At 43.8% G+C, this 15,678-nt stretch overlaps 2 protein-coding genes across 4 annotated transcripts; one reads left to right on the top strand and one right to left on the bottom strand.

Annotated features, from left to right (window-relative positions):
* Nucleotides 1–875: 875 nt before the first annotated feature.
* rnf208 (ring finger protein 208) lies at nt 876–9,263 on the top strand. Of its 2 annotated transcripts, none has more exons than XM_041959706.1 (2): nt 876–1,702; nt 7,340–9,263. In XM_041959706.1, exon 2 carries the CDS (start codon nt 8,377–8,379, stop codon nt 9,151–9,153), a length of 777 nt encoding a protein of 258 aa, XP_041815640.1. In that variant the 5' UTR covers nt 876–1,702; nt 7,340–8,376; the 3' UTR covers nt 9,154–9,263. The 2 variants fall into 2 exon arrangements, with proteins under 2 accessions (XP_041815640.1, XP_041815639.1); XM_041959705.1 differs by having other exon boundaries at nt 876–1,718.
* Nucleotides 9,264–10,017: 754 nt separating this feature from the next.
* Nucleotides 10,018–14,650, bottom strand: si:dkey-106l3.7. 2 transcript variants are annotated; one of them, XM_041959704.1, is made up of 6 exons: nt 13,921–14,650; nt 11,984–12,136; nt 11,625–11,802; nt 11,387–11,478; nt 11,160–11,254; nt 10,018–10,857 (listed from the first exon to the last, which is right to left on the bottom strand). In XM_041959704.1, the coding sequence occupies exons 1-6, from the start codon at nt 14,626–14,628 to the stop codon at nt 10,755–10,757; spliced, it is 1,329 nt and encodes a 442-aa protein (XP_041815638.1). In that variant the 5' UTR covers nt 14,629–14,650; the 3' UTR covers nt 10,018–10,754. The 2 variants fall into 2 exon arrangements, with proteins under 2 accessions (XP_041815638.1, XP_041815636.1); XM_041959702.1 differs by having other exon boundaries at nt 11,160–11,257; nt 13,921–14,649.
* Between the last annotated feature and the right edge of the window lie 1,028 nt (nt 14,651–15,678).

Here is a 15,678-nt window from a genome sequence, read left to right as displayed (position 1 = left end):
CAAGTTTGTACAGTACTTACTGCTAAAAGTAATTTTAGATATTTGTTCCATTATATGACTTACTGCTCCATTTCCTCTCATTACATTATGGATTTGATGCCCATATTATGTAAGCATAACCCTCTTAAGGTGATTGAAAGATCAAATCATCTTTTTTTTTCCCCCACTTTGATCTCAGGATTATTTATTGGTCAGCATGAAGGCTTGTGCAGATACAAAATGTATTAAAATCCTTGTTATGCAACATCACTGGATGTGCAGCTCTGTGGTGGGAGCTTAGGATGCTGCCTTAAAGTTTCTGGGTGAATTTTACAGAAACTCAGCAGTTTCAAAGGTTTCAAAGTCTCAAGGAGGAGTGAATACAAATGGCACCTCTTTGCCATGTTTTGCTTTGAGGCTCTGCTTGTAGGAATCTTATTTCTGCAACCATGAATAAGATGCATGTTGTCAGTTTTGAATATGATGGACATGTTTTTCCAAAGCTTCCAGTCAGCACCCTGATGTGAGTTAATTTGTGAGTGAATTTATGCTTTGTTTTGCCTTCTCAGATACTGCACTGCCTAGATGAGATCTGTTTGCACCAGCTTCCTGTTTGGCGAGCTGGCATACTTAACCATACGTATGAGTGTATTGATATTGTATATAAAATATGATTCATGACTGTCGGTGCAAAGCCTTCACATCTCAGACGGGTGTGTGCATATTTGTGCAGAAATGTGCATCTGTGTTTATGTGTGTGTATGGATACGTGTGTGCAGACGGGGGTTGGGGAGGGTGGGTAACATTGTTAACGTTCCTCATTGGCTGAAATATTTTCTCTGGCAACTAGAAAACGTGATCCTGCCTGCAGAGGCACTGCAGTGTGTGCTGCAGCGAGAGAGAGCAACAAGGGAGAAAGAGAGGGAGTGTGTGTGTGCGAGAGAGAGAGAGAGAGAGAGAGAGAAAGCGAGATAGAGAGATAGATGGGGGGGTGGGCAGGCAAAACAAGCCACATGCATAAGGAGGAAGCCAGAGGCACAGAGGGAGAGTGTGAGTGTGCATGTATGTGTGAAAACACTGCGCATGTGTGACTGTGAGGTGCACTAAGTGGAGCAGACGGAGAAGGAGAAAGAGGAGTAATGAACGGCAGCTGAGACAAGAGGAGAGATAACAGCAGAGGAGAGGGAAAGAGGGAGGACAGAGGTTTTACCTGAAAAAAACAGACGAAAGAAAGGAAAAGAAGGGAAAGGGACGCACGTGCTGAGAAACAGCGCAGACGCTCAGGTCACTGCCCCGAATAAGCTGAATAATTTGAGAGGCTTAGGTAGAGGGATGGAGAAAGAGAGGCCAGAAGGAGAGGCACAGTTCGGAGGAGAAGGAGCAGGGGTGGGAGAGTGAAGGACAAAGGTGCCAGAGGAGAGGAGGAGAGGAACGAGGGATGCAGAGCTCGACGCAAGCAGCCTGAGACATGACGCATCCACCTTGTAACAGCTTCCTCCATCTTACATCTCCTCCATGTTTCCTCCCCCCCGCTGCTGCTGCTGCTTGTCGTTCATCCTGCTAGAATCGAATGGACAGGAGAGAGCATCCGCCCTCTGGTGAGACATCCGCTGAACAAAGAGACTGAGCGGCTTGGTTTTATCCTCGCAGAGCAGCATCAGCAACGTCGACAGCAACAACTGGAACGGGAGCGAGGAGGCGAGAAAGGACTAGAACAAGACAAGTGCGTAGGCAGACAGGTGAGGATGAGAAAGGGCTTTGCATGGGTTTGATGGAGAATAGACTGTGGCTTTTCTGTGGGTTGATCTTCACAGTTCGTTCCTGCATGCTTCAAATATGTGAGGTGTGGCTCCTTTATGAGTGAGTTTCATGCTGTCTCCTTTTTATCTCTCTGCGCAGGAATTAGACAGAGGTGGCCTTTGTTGTTTGCTTTGCTACGTTAAGCTGGGGTTTACATGGTTGTTGCATCATGGACGTTCATTTTGCAGACACAGACACAAACACAAACACACACACACACACACACAGATGCATGAATGGAGACACGCATACATGCAAAGAGCATAACACTGCACACCTACTTATCTGCATCGGCCACGAACAATGATTAGAATCAATGTCAAGGAACGTGATGATGTGTGAGTTTGGGTGTAGATGGTATCTCTGGAGTGTCATGTCTCCAGTGGTTATGACTGTTCACAGACCTCTGCACAGACAGATAGACAGACAGACAGTGGGGGCAGGAGGAGAGGGGTGGGGGTTGATAGGGACAGGGCAGAACGGCCTGTTCTGTAGCTGTCAGCAGCGCTAAGGCATCTCCATATTGGCCATACATTGGCGCTGCAGTGAGAGTGCTGGGTACACCATGCTGCGATTGCATAACTGCTCCTGAACGCACACCCCTCCCACATGCTAAAGCTGCTCCATCGCATACGGTCCAAATATTTTGGCCACCTCACCTCTATCTCGCAGTCCCTACTGAGTCTCTGCTCACACGACATCAACAGTGCCGTCAACCTTAACCCTGTGCTGACATGGGCTCCTTAAAAGAAAAATCAATCGCCTTTATCAATCAAGGCACTGCTGTTATTGAAGAGCTGGACATTTGCTGAATCTTTCCCTCATAAATCTTCGATGAGGTCTGTGTCAAGCAGAGAGATGGTGGTGGTTATGGCTCTTATTTTTCTGCCTGTGTGCAGCTCTACCATGTTGCCGTGGGAGCTACATAGACGAGAACAAAGAGCACTTGGCTGTAATGAATTGCGAGGCAAAATGGCCGATGTCTGCCATGAATGACAGCGGGCTGAATTATTAAAAACAACATCTCCCCACATACCCAGTAAGCACTTTCTGCCCATGCAAAAACACAAACATCAGACTCCCGTCATACAGTGACCTGTGGAATAATTGCATGCAATCACAGCTTGTTGAACTGACTGCAAGACAAGAATTACATCCAAACTTTCCATCTAAATCTAAATCCTGGGAGAAATATTAAAGTTTTGTATTAAAATCTTGGTATTTAAATTACATTAGCCTGACATCAACCTACTGTGCGCTATATGTGAGTGAAATAAATTCCTTAATTCAGAAAATGATCATAATGAAATGAAAAATGAACAAAAGCCCATTGAGAAAGGAATGAAATTTAAAAACTAATCTTGGCATTTAAAGTTTTATATATTATGGCTAAAACAAACTACAGGGACATAAAAACATCACACTGAGCTGCATCTGCCATCAGCATTTATGCAGTACGACACTTAACGTACTTGTCAAATTGTAAAATATGCCACAGAAGCAAGTCCTCCTGTATATAAATCATTCACAATATTTCCCTTAATCCCCACAACATTTCCAGAGAGAAGCTGCAGCCAGCAAACATACACTAAATCTGGGGATTTGTCCTCAGATCACGCTAAGGTCGTAACATGTTATGCAATCAAAATAACAGCATAATATCCCACACTGGTCCGAGGAGAGATGTGGCGATGTTTTTTACCAGCCGAGGCATGAATGTGGATACTCATCTCAACATAGCTGGCATACCTGACATACTGCTGGTATGTGGTGTAGGGGCACAAAGACCTGGAACGTCTGTTCTGTCCACGTCAACAGACTGCTCACGTTAGATGGATGGATGGATGGATGGATGGATGGATGAATGGATGGATGGATGGATGGATGAATGGACAGCAGGTGGGAGAGGCTGATAGATAGACAGATGTTCATTGAGAGAAAAGAGAGAGAGAGACAGGCAGGGAGACAGACTGATGCAGGGTCTCTATGACTCATTCAGAACACGGTGCCCTTCTCCTGCTCTCCGATCTGCACAGGTGGAATCAATCCTGTTTTATCATGAGGACCTGAGCTGTCGGTGTGTGTGTGTGTGAGAGAGAGAGAGCGAGAGAGAGTGATGAGGCAACATAGTGGGAGTCTGAGAGGAGAGGAATGTTCTAGGCGTGTGTGTGTTTTCTCTCTCTTCAGGTGTGTGTTAGTGTCAGTTTAGTGTCAGTTTATCAGTCAGAGATAAATCTAGTGTGATATGCTCATTTAAAAATATTCCCTTCAGTGGCTCGTATCTGTTATCTGTTTGTTTGTGTGTCCACTGGAATGTAAAGGGTGGTGCCGCGTACGTGATGGGGAGTTGTCTGAGGGTAAGAATGTTCTAGGGTATGTGTGTGTGTGACTTTACGTGTATTCGGCTCTGTATGTGGTTAATGCTATAAGGAATGTGCTGCTGAGACAGACTCCTCTGACATCTCTGTGGTCAGCTCTCCTCTTCCTCCTCTTGCTTGTGATGACGAGGTCAAATGCCTGCCATGATTTCATTAGTGTAATAATTCCTCTGCAGGGAGAGGATCCAGAGCTGTGCACACACACACACACATACACATACACACACACACACACACACACACACACACACACTCAATGTCAAGACTGTGGGAGAGCTGCAGCACTGTGTTAATATGGTGGCTGGGTCGGAGATGAGCTCCTTACATAACTGGAGAGGGCTCTGTCGATTAGGAGGAGGCTGCGCCAAAGCTGGCCCATCAGCAGGCTGCCTGCATCAGTTATCAGCCCTTTTCATAGCACTGTCACCAAATTAGAGGGTAATTTTAGCTGCTTCATCTCCCCCGGGCTCAAAGGCTCCTCATGCAGCCTGGATGCTTTATCAACTCGACCCCTGCCACCACCAAGCAGACATGTTTCCACAAGCTGTTTATATCCACGTAATGAGTCCAGACGTATACAGTACCTGTGAAAGATGAAGCTGATTATTTCAAACCATAGTTCAACTGATACTGGATTTTTGAGGCTAATACCAATATCGCTATTTGACAGTTGAAAGACATCATCTTTTCAATTATTTACTTAAGTATTTTAAAATAAGCAGACGTTTAGATCCTTTAATATTTATTTTTTTTATTGTTCTCTGCAGTTGATTTGAATGTTGATACTGTTTCTTACCTCAAACATATCTCTGGCTAATCTATACTGCAGCTTCATGTTATACATGCTATATTTTGAGCTAAATTCAAAATTCAACCCTAAACTTGTATTCTTGCACTTAATCAACCATGTATAGAGCTGAGACATAACAATATACTGTAGCATCATGTAGGAATTGTTTGATGCTTCTGGTAATATTTCTTAGTTCAGTCACTAATAGAAAAATATTAAATGTTTGATACCTTATTTTGGTGAATGCAAATGTGTTTTTTTGTTTAACAAAAGACGTCAAAATCTTCACTTGTTCAATGTTGTCGTAACACAAGCAGAATTTGCCTAAATAAAACAGTCTAAAAGAAACAAATTATGATTTAAACAGTAAATATCTGATCATAAAATAAGTAAACCTGACTTAGAATCTGACCATGTGTCTATCATTCAGTGTTTTGGGATTTTGGTCTTCGTATTATTGTAATGAAGGAAAATGGTTGTCTTTTCCTGATCTTAGCTGGTTAGTGATTTTGTACAATTTTACTTCTTGCCTTCATAGACAATTTTATGATGATTAGTTCTGGAAAAATTCGCATAAATATCTTCTAAAAGCAGCAAGAAAGGACCCCTAAGTATATCACTATGTTTATCAAACATGCATTAATGCATGCTGCATCAGCGAGAGGATGAGAAGGAAGCAGAAACTATTTTGGGAATGTGTTGCAGCACTGCAGTGCTGGAGACATTTGGTGAGATCGTGAGTGATTCTGGCTAACAGCTCTGTGTGTTTGAGTGTGGGGTGTACAAACATGTCAACAGATTCATTGAGAAAGGATAAAGGGGAGAAACAAGCGTGTGCCTGTTTACCCAATATGGCTCGCTGCATCACGTGAAATTTATGGGCTAAAGCACTTCCGCCAGTTAGGTACATCTCTCTCATTCGGTGTGAATCTTCAGCCGGGGTTGGGGGCAGGAAACCACTGAGAGGTACACAGATAAACAAACCATAAATAGAAACCAGAACCAGAGCTGCTCTCCCTCTCCTCGCTCTCTCTCTCTCTCTCTTCCTCGCCATGTAGGTCACCTCCTCTGCTCAGCTTTTTTTCTTCCCTCTAATGAATCATCGCTGTTGACAGCCGTGCAAAGAATGAAAGATGTGTCATCCTCCCGCCTCTGCTGTTTGGCAGCTATTGTTTTGGTCAAACTAAAAATTTTCATCCGTGCACTTGTTCTTTTTCACATACCCACACACAGTATGACACAAACCCTCGGTGGGGGGGGGGGGGTTGTAACCTGTTCCCACACATGTTCGAGTCTAACTGACGCAACTCACAACATGATGCTGATAGGAAGCAGGAAGTGTGGCAAGAACAGAACCACAACCTGTGTCACAATCACCTGCTCAGACCAGACAGTGTGGCAGCTTACATTTACTGTTTGGATGCAGCTTACAGCACACTTTGCCTTCTATAACTGATAGAGAAACACATTATGAATTCTTGAAGGTTTTCAAAAGTTTCTAAATGAACAAACATATTTTGTTATCTTTAATAGATGAAAACTGTTGAGATGAATGGTTTCTGGGGTCTGATGACAATTACCTGTGTGCTGGTGGGAGGTGTAGGGGTTAGAGTCAAAATTTTGATGTATAGCATGTGTGTCAATAATGTTCGGCTTTGGTTGCATTGTTGGACATGTGTGAATTAGATTATATGTTTATGATTGAGGTCACAGTTATAGGTGGTGTACTGGACTATATTATACTAATAGGTATTTCTAATATTAGAAACACCTCTGAATATAATGAAGTCTGGCACAACACCATCACCAGCTGTGACCTCAACACTGAAACCTATAATTTCATTAACACCACTTATTAAGTAAATGATCTGACTCACCCTCACCACAGGCTTCAGACATGCAGTTGGTATGCTGGGCTTCTAATTCTTACGCTAAAGTACACCACGTATCAACATCATCTTCCGACTGATCGCGTTTAGTCAGAAGCCAGACGTACTCTCTGTGCTCTGCCGTGCCCCGGAGCATGTGGCAACATGATAATTATCTCCGTCTTTAAAGAGGCACACCTGGGCCGAGGCCAAGATGAAAAAGGAAATGGGACAAAAGGTTTTCTTTCTCCACGTGAGCCACCCTGGCAGCCGCCACCAGATAAAAACTGATCTTCATACAGCTATGGCAGGTTTTGCAGCTGATTCATACACAGAATTATAACATTTCAAAGATGTAAGCGAACTTAAAAGTCTTTCTGTGAAACAAAAAACATGTTCCGTTCATTCTGCTGCTGTTCAGCTGTTCCTATTACATGTCATTAAAGCTCATTAAATCTTGCAAACAATGTGTTTATCAGAGCAAAAACTCATGTGTTTTATAAATCTCTTCTCTGTTTTCACAGGTAAAGGAATCCTGAGGACATGTTAGGAGTCTGAGACACTGGAAGAGGGAGACAAGCACAGAGGCATTCTTCAGACTGTTATCACATCTTCTGCTCAGTTGGCAGGACTGTCCGAAAGTCCCAAATAAAAAACTTCACTCCCACCTCTGAGGAATTCAGGAGCCTTGGAGCTTGAAGGAGTCATTCCAACGGAGCATTATTGGACACCTCCCTATAAGAGACCTCCTCCCTCTTCCTTATCAACAAGCCACCGAGAGGGTCACACAGGGTCGCCTGACCAAAGTGGGCTAAGAGCGGAGACAAAGACTGGAGGTTATTCTTTTTTTTCTCACGCACTCAAGTCGGTGCGCGACAAACCTGTGGCCAAAAACAGGAAGTTAAGCGGGCGTTTGGGCGAGAAACACATCTAAGGGCTAGTTTGAGAAGGCAAACGTTTCCTTGGCAGGCCACAGGATATAGTTAAAAACAATACCAAGACCTTTCTGAACTGCCTGAACTCAATCCCCACCCCCACCCCCCAACTCTGTGAATGCAGATATCCACCAACCTGTACTGTATGTATATATGTGAGCATCTGTGTGCATATGAGATTATTTATTGGTGTTATCACTGAGTGAGAACATATCTTTGTGCTAAAGTACTAACTGTCCTTGTGCGTGACTATTCTGCTAATAGCCATCAGAGAGAGCACAGGAACATCAGCATATGTGACTTAAAACAACAAAAAAAGCTACCTTTAAAAAGTCAACACTGGTCAGATACTGTAAGCTGGACTGTTAAATCATCTGTACATATCAGATCTGCAGATTGCGGTGCTCTGGCAGAGCTCCTCGATCTGTCTTCCCTTCATAAAGACTCAGGCTCACAGTGGGATCTCTGAGGGAAACATGGAGGCAACTATCCGTCCCCATGTTCCCTCGAATGGCTGACTTGAGAGAAAGAGCCCAATTCTTTTCCCCTTGTCCAGAACCAGGCAGGGGTGTCCAGCGCTGATAAGAGCCACAGCCCCTCCCTCCTCCACCTCCAAAAACGTGCGAATGTCCTGCCTCAGGCGTCAGCCCGTCACCATCCCCATGGACACCGTCAAGATCATCCAGTCGGAGAAGTTCCCCAGAGAGTGCCCTGTGCCTGTCACCCAGCCGCGCTATGCCCCGCCCCCCAGAGTGGCGTGGGACGGCGGAGGTGAAGGCGAAATCATCGTCAACCAGGCCTGCAGCGACCTGGCCCTGGACATCGCTGGCTCCCCCCGGCCTATGGTGTCCCCAGCGGCCCCCGTGACGCGCAGGGAGCAGAGCTTCCTGGCGCAGCGCAAAACCAGTGCCAACGAAATCTGCTACCACCAGTTCCACTACAAGATGGAAGACGTCATAGTCAACCAGTACGTGCTGCGCTCCTCCTCCACCTCCTCCTCCACTTCTTCCTCCTCCTCCTCGGGGCCCGTCATGCCGTGCGAGCCCCTGGACTGCCCCACCTGCGGTCACACCTACAACTTCGCCGGCAAGCGCCCGCGCATCCTCTCCTGCCTGCACTCAGTGTGTGAGGAGTGCCTGCAGATCCTCTACGAGTCCTGTCCCAAATACAAGTTCATCTCCTGCCCCACGTGCCGGCGCGAGACAGTGCTGTTCACTGACTATGGCCTGGCTGCTCTGGCCATCAACACCAGCATCCTGAGCCGCTTGCCCTCTGACCCCAACGGGCCCGTGCAGTGGGGCGGGGATGCCGACCGCAGCTGCTACCAGACTGTGCGCCAATACTGCCAGTCAGCCTGCACCTGCCAGATCGCCAACCCCTTGTCCTCCTGTGGCATCATGTAGACAAGGGGGGACACTGCAGGCATGACTGGACTCTGCCGCCCTGCCCGCCACCACTCTTTTCGTCTATAAGCTCTCCCCTCTCTGCCAACCCCCCCCCCCCCTCACACACATACAGTAAATAAATCCCTCCACAGATGTTATCTCTATATATTTAATAGCACAGATGGATGCTGTGTGGGACTTATGGATGCTGGTGGTTCAATAAATAGTAAATAAATGTATTTTATGTATGGACTGGAATCCTATTCACCCTCTCTTGTTTGGTTGGACGTGTTTGTCATTGACATCTCTTTACATGGGAATGCCAGGGGAGGTCTATCCCCCCAACCTAGGTGAATAAAGATTAAATAAATGATAAAAGTGACTCTGTGTGGCCTGCACTTGTTATCTGTCAAGCTGCAGTAAGGACCTAGCTGCAGAATTGTGGCTGAAACTGGGTCCTTCATGTTTTGCCTTAAACACTGATGTAGATTTTAGAGGATAGTTAATGGACTGATTAATAGATTGCAAGACATTATTGTTGCTATAATATTGTTATATTGTTGTTATTGTGATATTGAGGTATTTTTGAATGGGTTTTCTGCACAGTTTAAGGGTGTTTAAATGGTTTTGAAAAGTCCCTTCAAATGTACAGATATAGTGGCCATGACTTAATTCTCAAATTGTTTTTTACAGTTAATTCTGAAATGTCTTTGATGCTTCAAATGTCAAGGTAATTTTCTGCACAAAGTAAAGGTGGCCTTTTGCACTTTAGGTCATTTTTAAGATATATTTAGCCCTTACAAATACCTTTAACTCATGCAGAAACCCCATTTCTGAAAGATTCAGTTTGACCCGTTAATTTATCCATTAATTTACTCCAAATCTGAAGCAATTAGTTTATTCATCCATTAGCGAATCAACCTAAAATTTAACATCAGGAACTTTGACAAGTAATGAATTGTTTGAGCCATTTGTCAAGCAAAAGTACACAAGGTTCACTGGATCCAATTTCTCAAATGTGAGGATTAAAACCGCTTTTATATCATTGTTACGTGATTATATTTGGGACATGTTAATCAGATTGATTGAAAAATAATCAACATAATCATTAGTGCCGCCCCAATTAAGTCATATTTCATTCTGTGATATATTTTGGTATTTAGCAGTCATATCAGATTGTTGCTCCATATGCGGACATGCAGTATTTGGGTGCTGAAGCAGGTTACTCTCATGTTGCAGAAGTACACCAAAACAAAACGAATAAAAGTTTCAGTCAGATAGTTAGATTTACATTATATTGCTTGACATTTACAATGTTATGTACTGTAGAGTGCACACTAGTGTTCTTTACAATTTGCAGCTTCAATGGGGAAAAATGTTGGATACAAGTTTGAGTGCATAAAATCAGGCTTTGTGGTGTGATGAGGAATTTAATCCCCCATCACAGTTTCATAGAAAACCCTATTATTTATCAAAATAATTAATACTGGCAAGTGTAGCAGGCAATAAATAAACATTGCAGATTGCTCCATTACATGGGCTGAGTAGGAAGTCAGTTTTGAAGCAGGGACAGCGTTCAGGCTTTTAATGGAAAGGTTTCTTCTCTTCAACTGAAACCATCATTCATCATCATTTCTACGGGCAGTTTTCCTCCTGTTCCTCCTGAACAACTGGCTCAACCGTCGCCGGGCTGAGTTCTTCTCAGATGACTGCATCTGTTGGCTGTATAGATGAAAAATTCATGAAACGGAGCTGAAGCAAGCGGTTGCAGAAAGCTGGAAGCTGTATGTAAGCTAAGGTTCATGAGAAAAAAAGGGACAAGATGTTCCAGACGAACAGAGGCACAGACTGAAAATGAAGTCCAAAAAGCAAACAAAGCATCTCGACATCCACTGTGCATTAGCTCTGAAACGCTGGATCCCTGTGGCTGGTTGCACATCCACATTCCCTCAGAGCGTCATGCATCATATGAGATTAATAGTACTGTCCCCTTAGAAGTCATAGTCATAGATATAATCTCTCACCTCTTTACTTCTCTCTCAGCAGGCTCTTCTCTTCTCAAAGACCCAATTTTAAACTTCCAGTTCTTGTTGGATTTATTAGTCTCCTCTTTTTTAGACTGCTGAAAAGACACAAAACATTTGCAGACCAGAATGACACAATAAAAATTATATAATATATTCTTTAGCAGGTATTTTGATTGTGTTTCTTGCATGGGTACAGATTATGTGCTGTGTTTGAGTGTCAGTACCTGCACTTCATTCTCCTCTGCCTCTTCCTCTTCATTCTCCAGCAGGTCTTCTGTATTCAGATGCTGCCCTCTGCAGTCTGCATTCAACATTCCTGCACCAAGCACACATACAATACAAACACAGCTGATTATTTCTAAGACTAGGGATTCACTTCCATGGTAAACAAATAGATGGCATATATTGAACACATCAACACAAAAGGTAAAAATGGAAAGAAACAGGTGGAATAACACTCACTTAAATGCAGCGTTGCAATAGCTGTGTCTGAAGCTGATCTCTGCCGGAAATGTCCGTAATCTTTCCGACGCGGGGGTTCACTGGAATTGAACGTGGAAAATTCTGTACTTTCAAAACTTCGACTGGAAGAGAGGTCCTCCTCAGCAGCTTTAGAGCCACTGTGATGGGTGTTGAAAGCCTGAAAGACAGCCAAGTGATGGGTTAATTTACATTAACCCTCGAGCTGCAAGAAGACATGCTGTCATCACAGCTTGATGAACTCATGTCACATTTATAAACACAGTGAGGTGGGGAAACTGTGACAACTTCATAATAGCCTTTGCAAAGATGCGATACAGGAATGTCTTCCCCTGGCTCACCTCTAAGTGTTGATGCTGCCGCAGGGCTTTCATCTCCATCTGTAACGCTCGGCTGTGAATCTGTTGTCTGGCAGTATCTTCTAACATTTGGCACACCTGCTCCAAGTAGCTGAGCCCAGGACTCAGTCCTTTTCCTTCCCCCTCACCAAGCTCCTGCACAGATCATTGAGCATGAAAAAGTGTTACCATGTAGGATCTAATAAAAATACAATTTAATCAACTTGAAAGTTTTATTCACTGTTTGAGAAATTCTGCAAAAATCCACAGCACAAACAAATGATAGGTGACAATATGCTGTTGCAGTTTGTAGCCATGCCAGTTGCATGGCTCTGTAGATAGTGGTGTCCGTCAATCCACCACTTGGGTTCAGACTTCAGTATCTCAACATCTACCAGATGGACTGACATGTTGACATGTGCACACATTCATGGTGCCCACATCAAGAATCCTGCTGACTTTGGTGATGCCCTGACTTTCCTCTTGCACCACCAACAGGTTGACGTTGACGTTGTGGCTTGGAGTTCAATTTTTTACAATTATTGGATGGATTGCAGTGAAATTTGGTAACAGATATTCACGTGTCTGTCAGGGTGAACTGTAATCACCATTATGATCCTCTGCAACCAGATCAAAATGTTTTTTGTCAAATACCTGCAAAACTAATGACATTCCCATCAGCCTCAGCTGTATTTTGTGTGTGTTAGCATGCTAACACACTAAACTAAGACTGTTAACATAGTAAAGATTTTTATAACTGCTATTACATCAGCATCTTACCATTGTGTGCCTCAGTACACCCCGGCTGTAGACTCTCAGGCTTATTAATGAATAGAATTGAGAAAAATAAAGATTATTTTCAATGTCAGTTCATCTCCTTATGCTTTTCCTATTAAACATTCTGTCTACAAAATAGAGAGAAAAATGGCTGACCTGTCTTTAAATTTATGTGATTTTGCCTCCATCAGAATTATACTGAGAATGAATATTGTGTGGGAGTTTTGTTTGACTGACTGGTTGCTTCTCAGTTTCTATGAATGCATGTTGACATACATCGCCTGAGTTTTTGAACAGGATAATGAAAGTATAATTATATGTAATTACACAAAGTACATAACTGAGTAATTGTGTCGACCTGGCATTATATGGCCTCTCAGTATTGCATTTCTCAAAGACTTTAAAACTGCCTCTCATTCAAATAAATGAACAAAGGGTGCACACACCCAAAGACTAAAAAAAACACCATAAAGTAAATTAAACATCAACTGGTACAATTAATCCTGTTGTTTCAATGCATTCATATGCTGCCAGCACAACCTGAATTTTACACTGAGTGCCCTAACTCATGGCAAATGTGAAGAAGAATAACTCCAAGGTTCTTTCACATTGTTGGTCACAATCAAAGTTCAAATCAAGGTTCTTTTTTTCCAATCTGGTTAACAACATTTCTGTCATATTTAACTAAAACCCGACAGACTGCTGCACTATCTCCACATGTCTCCGTCCATTCCTCTCATGCCTGCGGGCTTAAAGTCACCTGGACAGACAGGTTTATGATCCCTCGCACCACAGACTGTGACGGGCTGCGAGCATGAAAGAGATCCTGTATGAGTAATGACATGCCTGTCCTACTTTACATTCGAGAGCAATCTGGTGTGTTGCAACCCTTTAACTAAGGTCAAAGTAGACCTTAGTAGGTTAAAGCCTTGTTAAAGCCTTGTCACACCTCTGGGACTTTCTTTCAGGCTTTCCATTTACATTTACAGGAGTGCGTTGTGCAAGACCACACTTGTTACTTGTGAAACTAATGTAATCGTGAAACTGATCCCACATTAGCCCAAACAGAAATCAGACAGACTATGGAAATGTTTGTATCTCTTCTGTTTTTCCAAAAACTATATTTGAACACAGTTTGGTTTGTGACTTAAACAGTATCTCACCTCTAATCTTGCCTGAGCTGGATGCCTGTCACAGTTCATAGACAGCGGTCGTCTGCATGTCTGCCTTGCGGGCACTAATGGGTTGACCGTCCTCCTGAGGCCAAAACTCTCCAACCTTTGACCTCTCACTAGCTCAGATGTGTGCCTTTTGGGTAGGAAAGATGATCGAGGTCGTCGCCTGAGCACCTCATCAACCGTGAAGGGCTCCGCTTTTCGATGTTTGGAGTCAGTCCTCTGTAGTGCTTGCTCCAGCTTTTGGTGCAAGGCCACGGAGCCCTCCTGAGCCCTGCTGGGACAGAGTCGCGGTGAGGAGGAGGAGGAGGATGAGGAAGGTGGAGGAGAGCAGAGGACAGGAGACTGTGATGTTGAAGCTGGAGAGAGTCCTTCTGTCTCTGGTATAAATGCTTCTATTTCTGCGTTAGCAGGAAAGGACGTCTCAGAGCTGGCTGTCTCCACTCCAGAGTCCACCGATTCTGAGCGCAGGTTTGTCCCCATGTCAGACGGAGGTGTAGGAGAGTCCTCATCATTATTTCCCGGCCACTCTGAGTCCGAAGACTGGCCTCCTTCAGATACCCAAGCCTCCATGAGGTTTCCAAAGCTCCTGTATAGATTCATCTCCAAACGTTCCCCCTCTGTCCCCTCACGCCACTTCTGTTTCTGAACTGCGACAAGAAAATGAACAGCAGAAAAGTCAGCCCACGCAGTCATTAGCTGAGGTGAACTGGCGATGTAGAATTCAAAACATCCCCTCTGATCCACCTCTGTTGCTTCACCACGCCCATCCACAGCATCTGTCCTGTCACAGCGGCGGGCTGCATGCTCATACCTGCTCCTGCTTGTCACTGAGTCCTGGGAAAAGAGTGACTCATCTGCAGTGTTATTTGAAATGTTGGATTTGCCCTCACACCTGTAAGAAATTCAAGACAAAACAAGAACGAGAACAAGCCATGACATGGTCATAGATTCACCCTGCATGGGAAATTCTCTGTGTTTACACTCCACTGTACCTGGAAGGAAACTTTAGTTGCAGAGTGTGTTTCAGAAACAGAGGTGCTGTAAAGGAATGCTGACAGCACATCAAAGATAAAACAAGTGTCAGGACTGACTTTTACAACTGTGATGGAAACAAAACTCATGCTTTAACATAACCCACTTATTCACAAGTGTGAGTAGTTAAGTGTGGTAACATAATATGTTCAAATTCCTCAGCGGATATACAATATTATGGTATGTGTGTGTGTGTGTGTGTGTGTGTGTGTGTGTGTGTGAAAAGGGGAACTGTGAAAGAAGCTGAAACACCATTTCTGTTGCCATTTTCTGTAAAAAAAAAAAAAAAGTGCTGTACAAATACAGTTTTTTATTAGAATTATCCTTTCATCATTTCAGCAAGTTTTATCTGAGAGGAATGTGGAGAATGGACACTCCTGTGTGCTGATTTGATCAACACCTGGGGAATCCAGGTGATCAGCAAAGGGTCATCTGATCAAGCACACAGGCTCATTCACCTGCAAACACAACAAAAGCAGTTCACTCTGAGTGAGTGTGAGTGCACAGTCTGCCCACAGCTGCATCTGTTGTTGTCTTCTTTCCGCCTTAATACATTACACACATGCCGTGCTACATAGCTACAATTTAGCTGTTTGTTTTTTGTTTTTTTGGGGGGGGCGGGGGGTTGTGGGATTAATCTGGGGGATGTTACTGTATATTCTACAATTAAGGGTAAAAATAAAAATATAAAATAAATGAATAAATCTAAAG

The sequence above is a fragment of the Chelmon rostratus genome, chromosome 19 (genome assembly GCF_017976325.1).
Source record: "Chelmon rostratus isolate fCheRos1 chromosome 19, fCheRos1.pri, whole genome shotgun sequence".
In the NCBI taxonomy this organism is placed as follows: Eukaryota; Metazoa; Chordata; class Actinopteri; order Chaetodontiformes; family Chaetodontidae; genus Chelmon; species Chelmon rostratus.
The sequence above is the reverse complement of the archived record's forward strand: the minus strand, read 5'-3'. Positions and strand labels throughout refer to the sequence as shown.

Coding starts and splice junctions, on each gene's coding strand:
- rnf208 (XM_041959706.1), top strand. CDS start 8,377: ATGTCCTGCCTCAGGCGTCAGCCCGTCACCATCCCCATGGACACCGTC.
- si:dkey-106l3.7 (XM_041959702.1), bottom strand. CDS start 14,628: ATGACTGCGTGGGCTGACTTTTCTGCTGTTCATTTTCTTGTCGCAGTT. Junction 11,258..11,386: donor CAGAGGAGAATGAAGTGCAG/GTACTGACACTC, acceptor GTGTCTTTTCAG/CAGTCTAAAAAAGAGGAGAC. Junction 10,858..11,159: donor GCTGAGAGAGAAGTAAAGAG/GTGAGAGATTAT, acceptor TCATCTATACAG/CCAACAGATGCAGTCATCTG.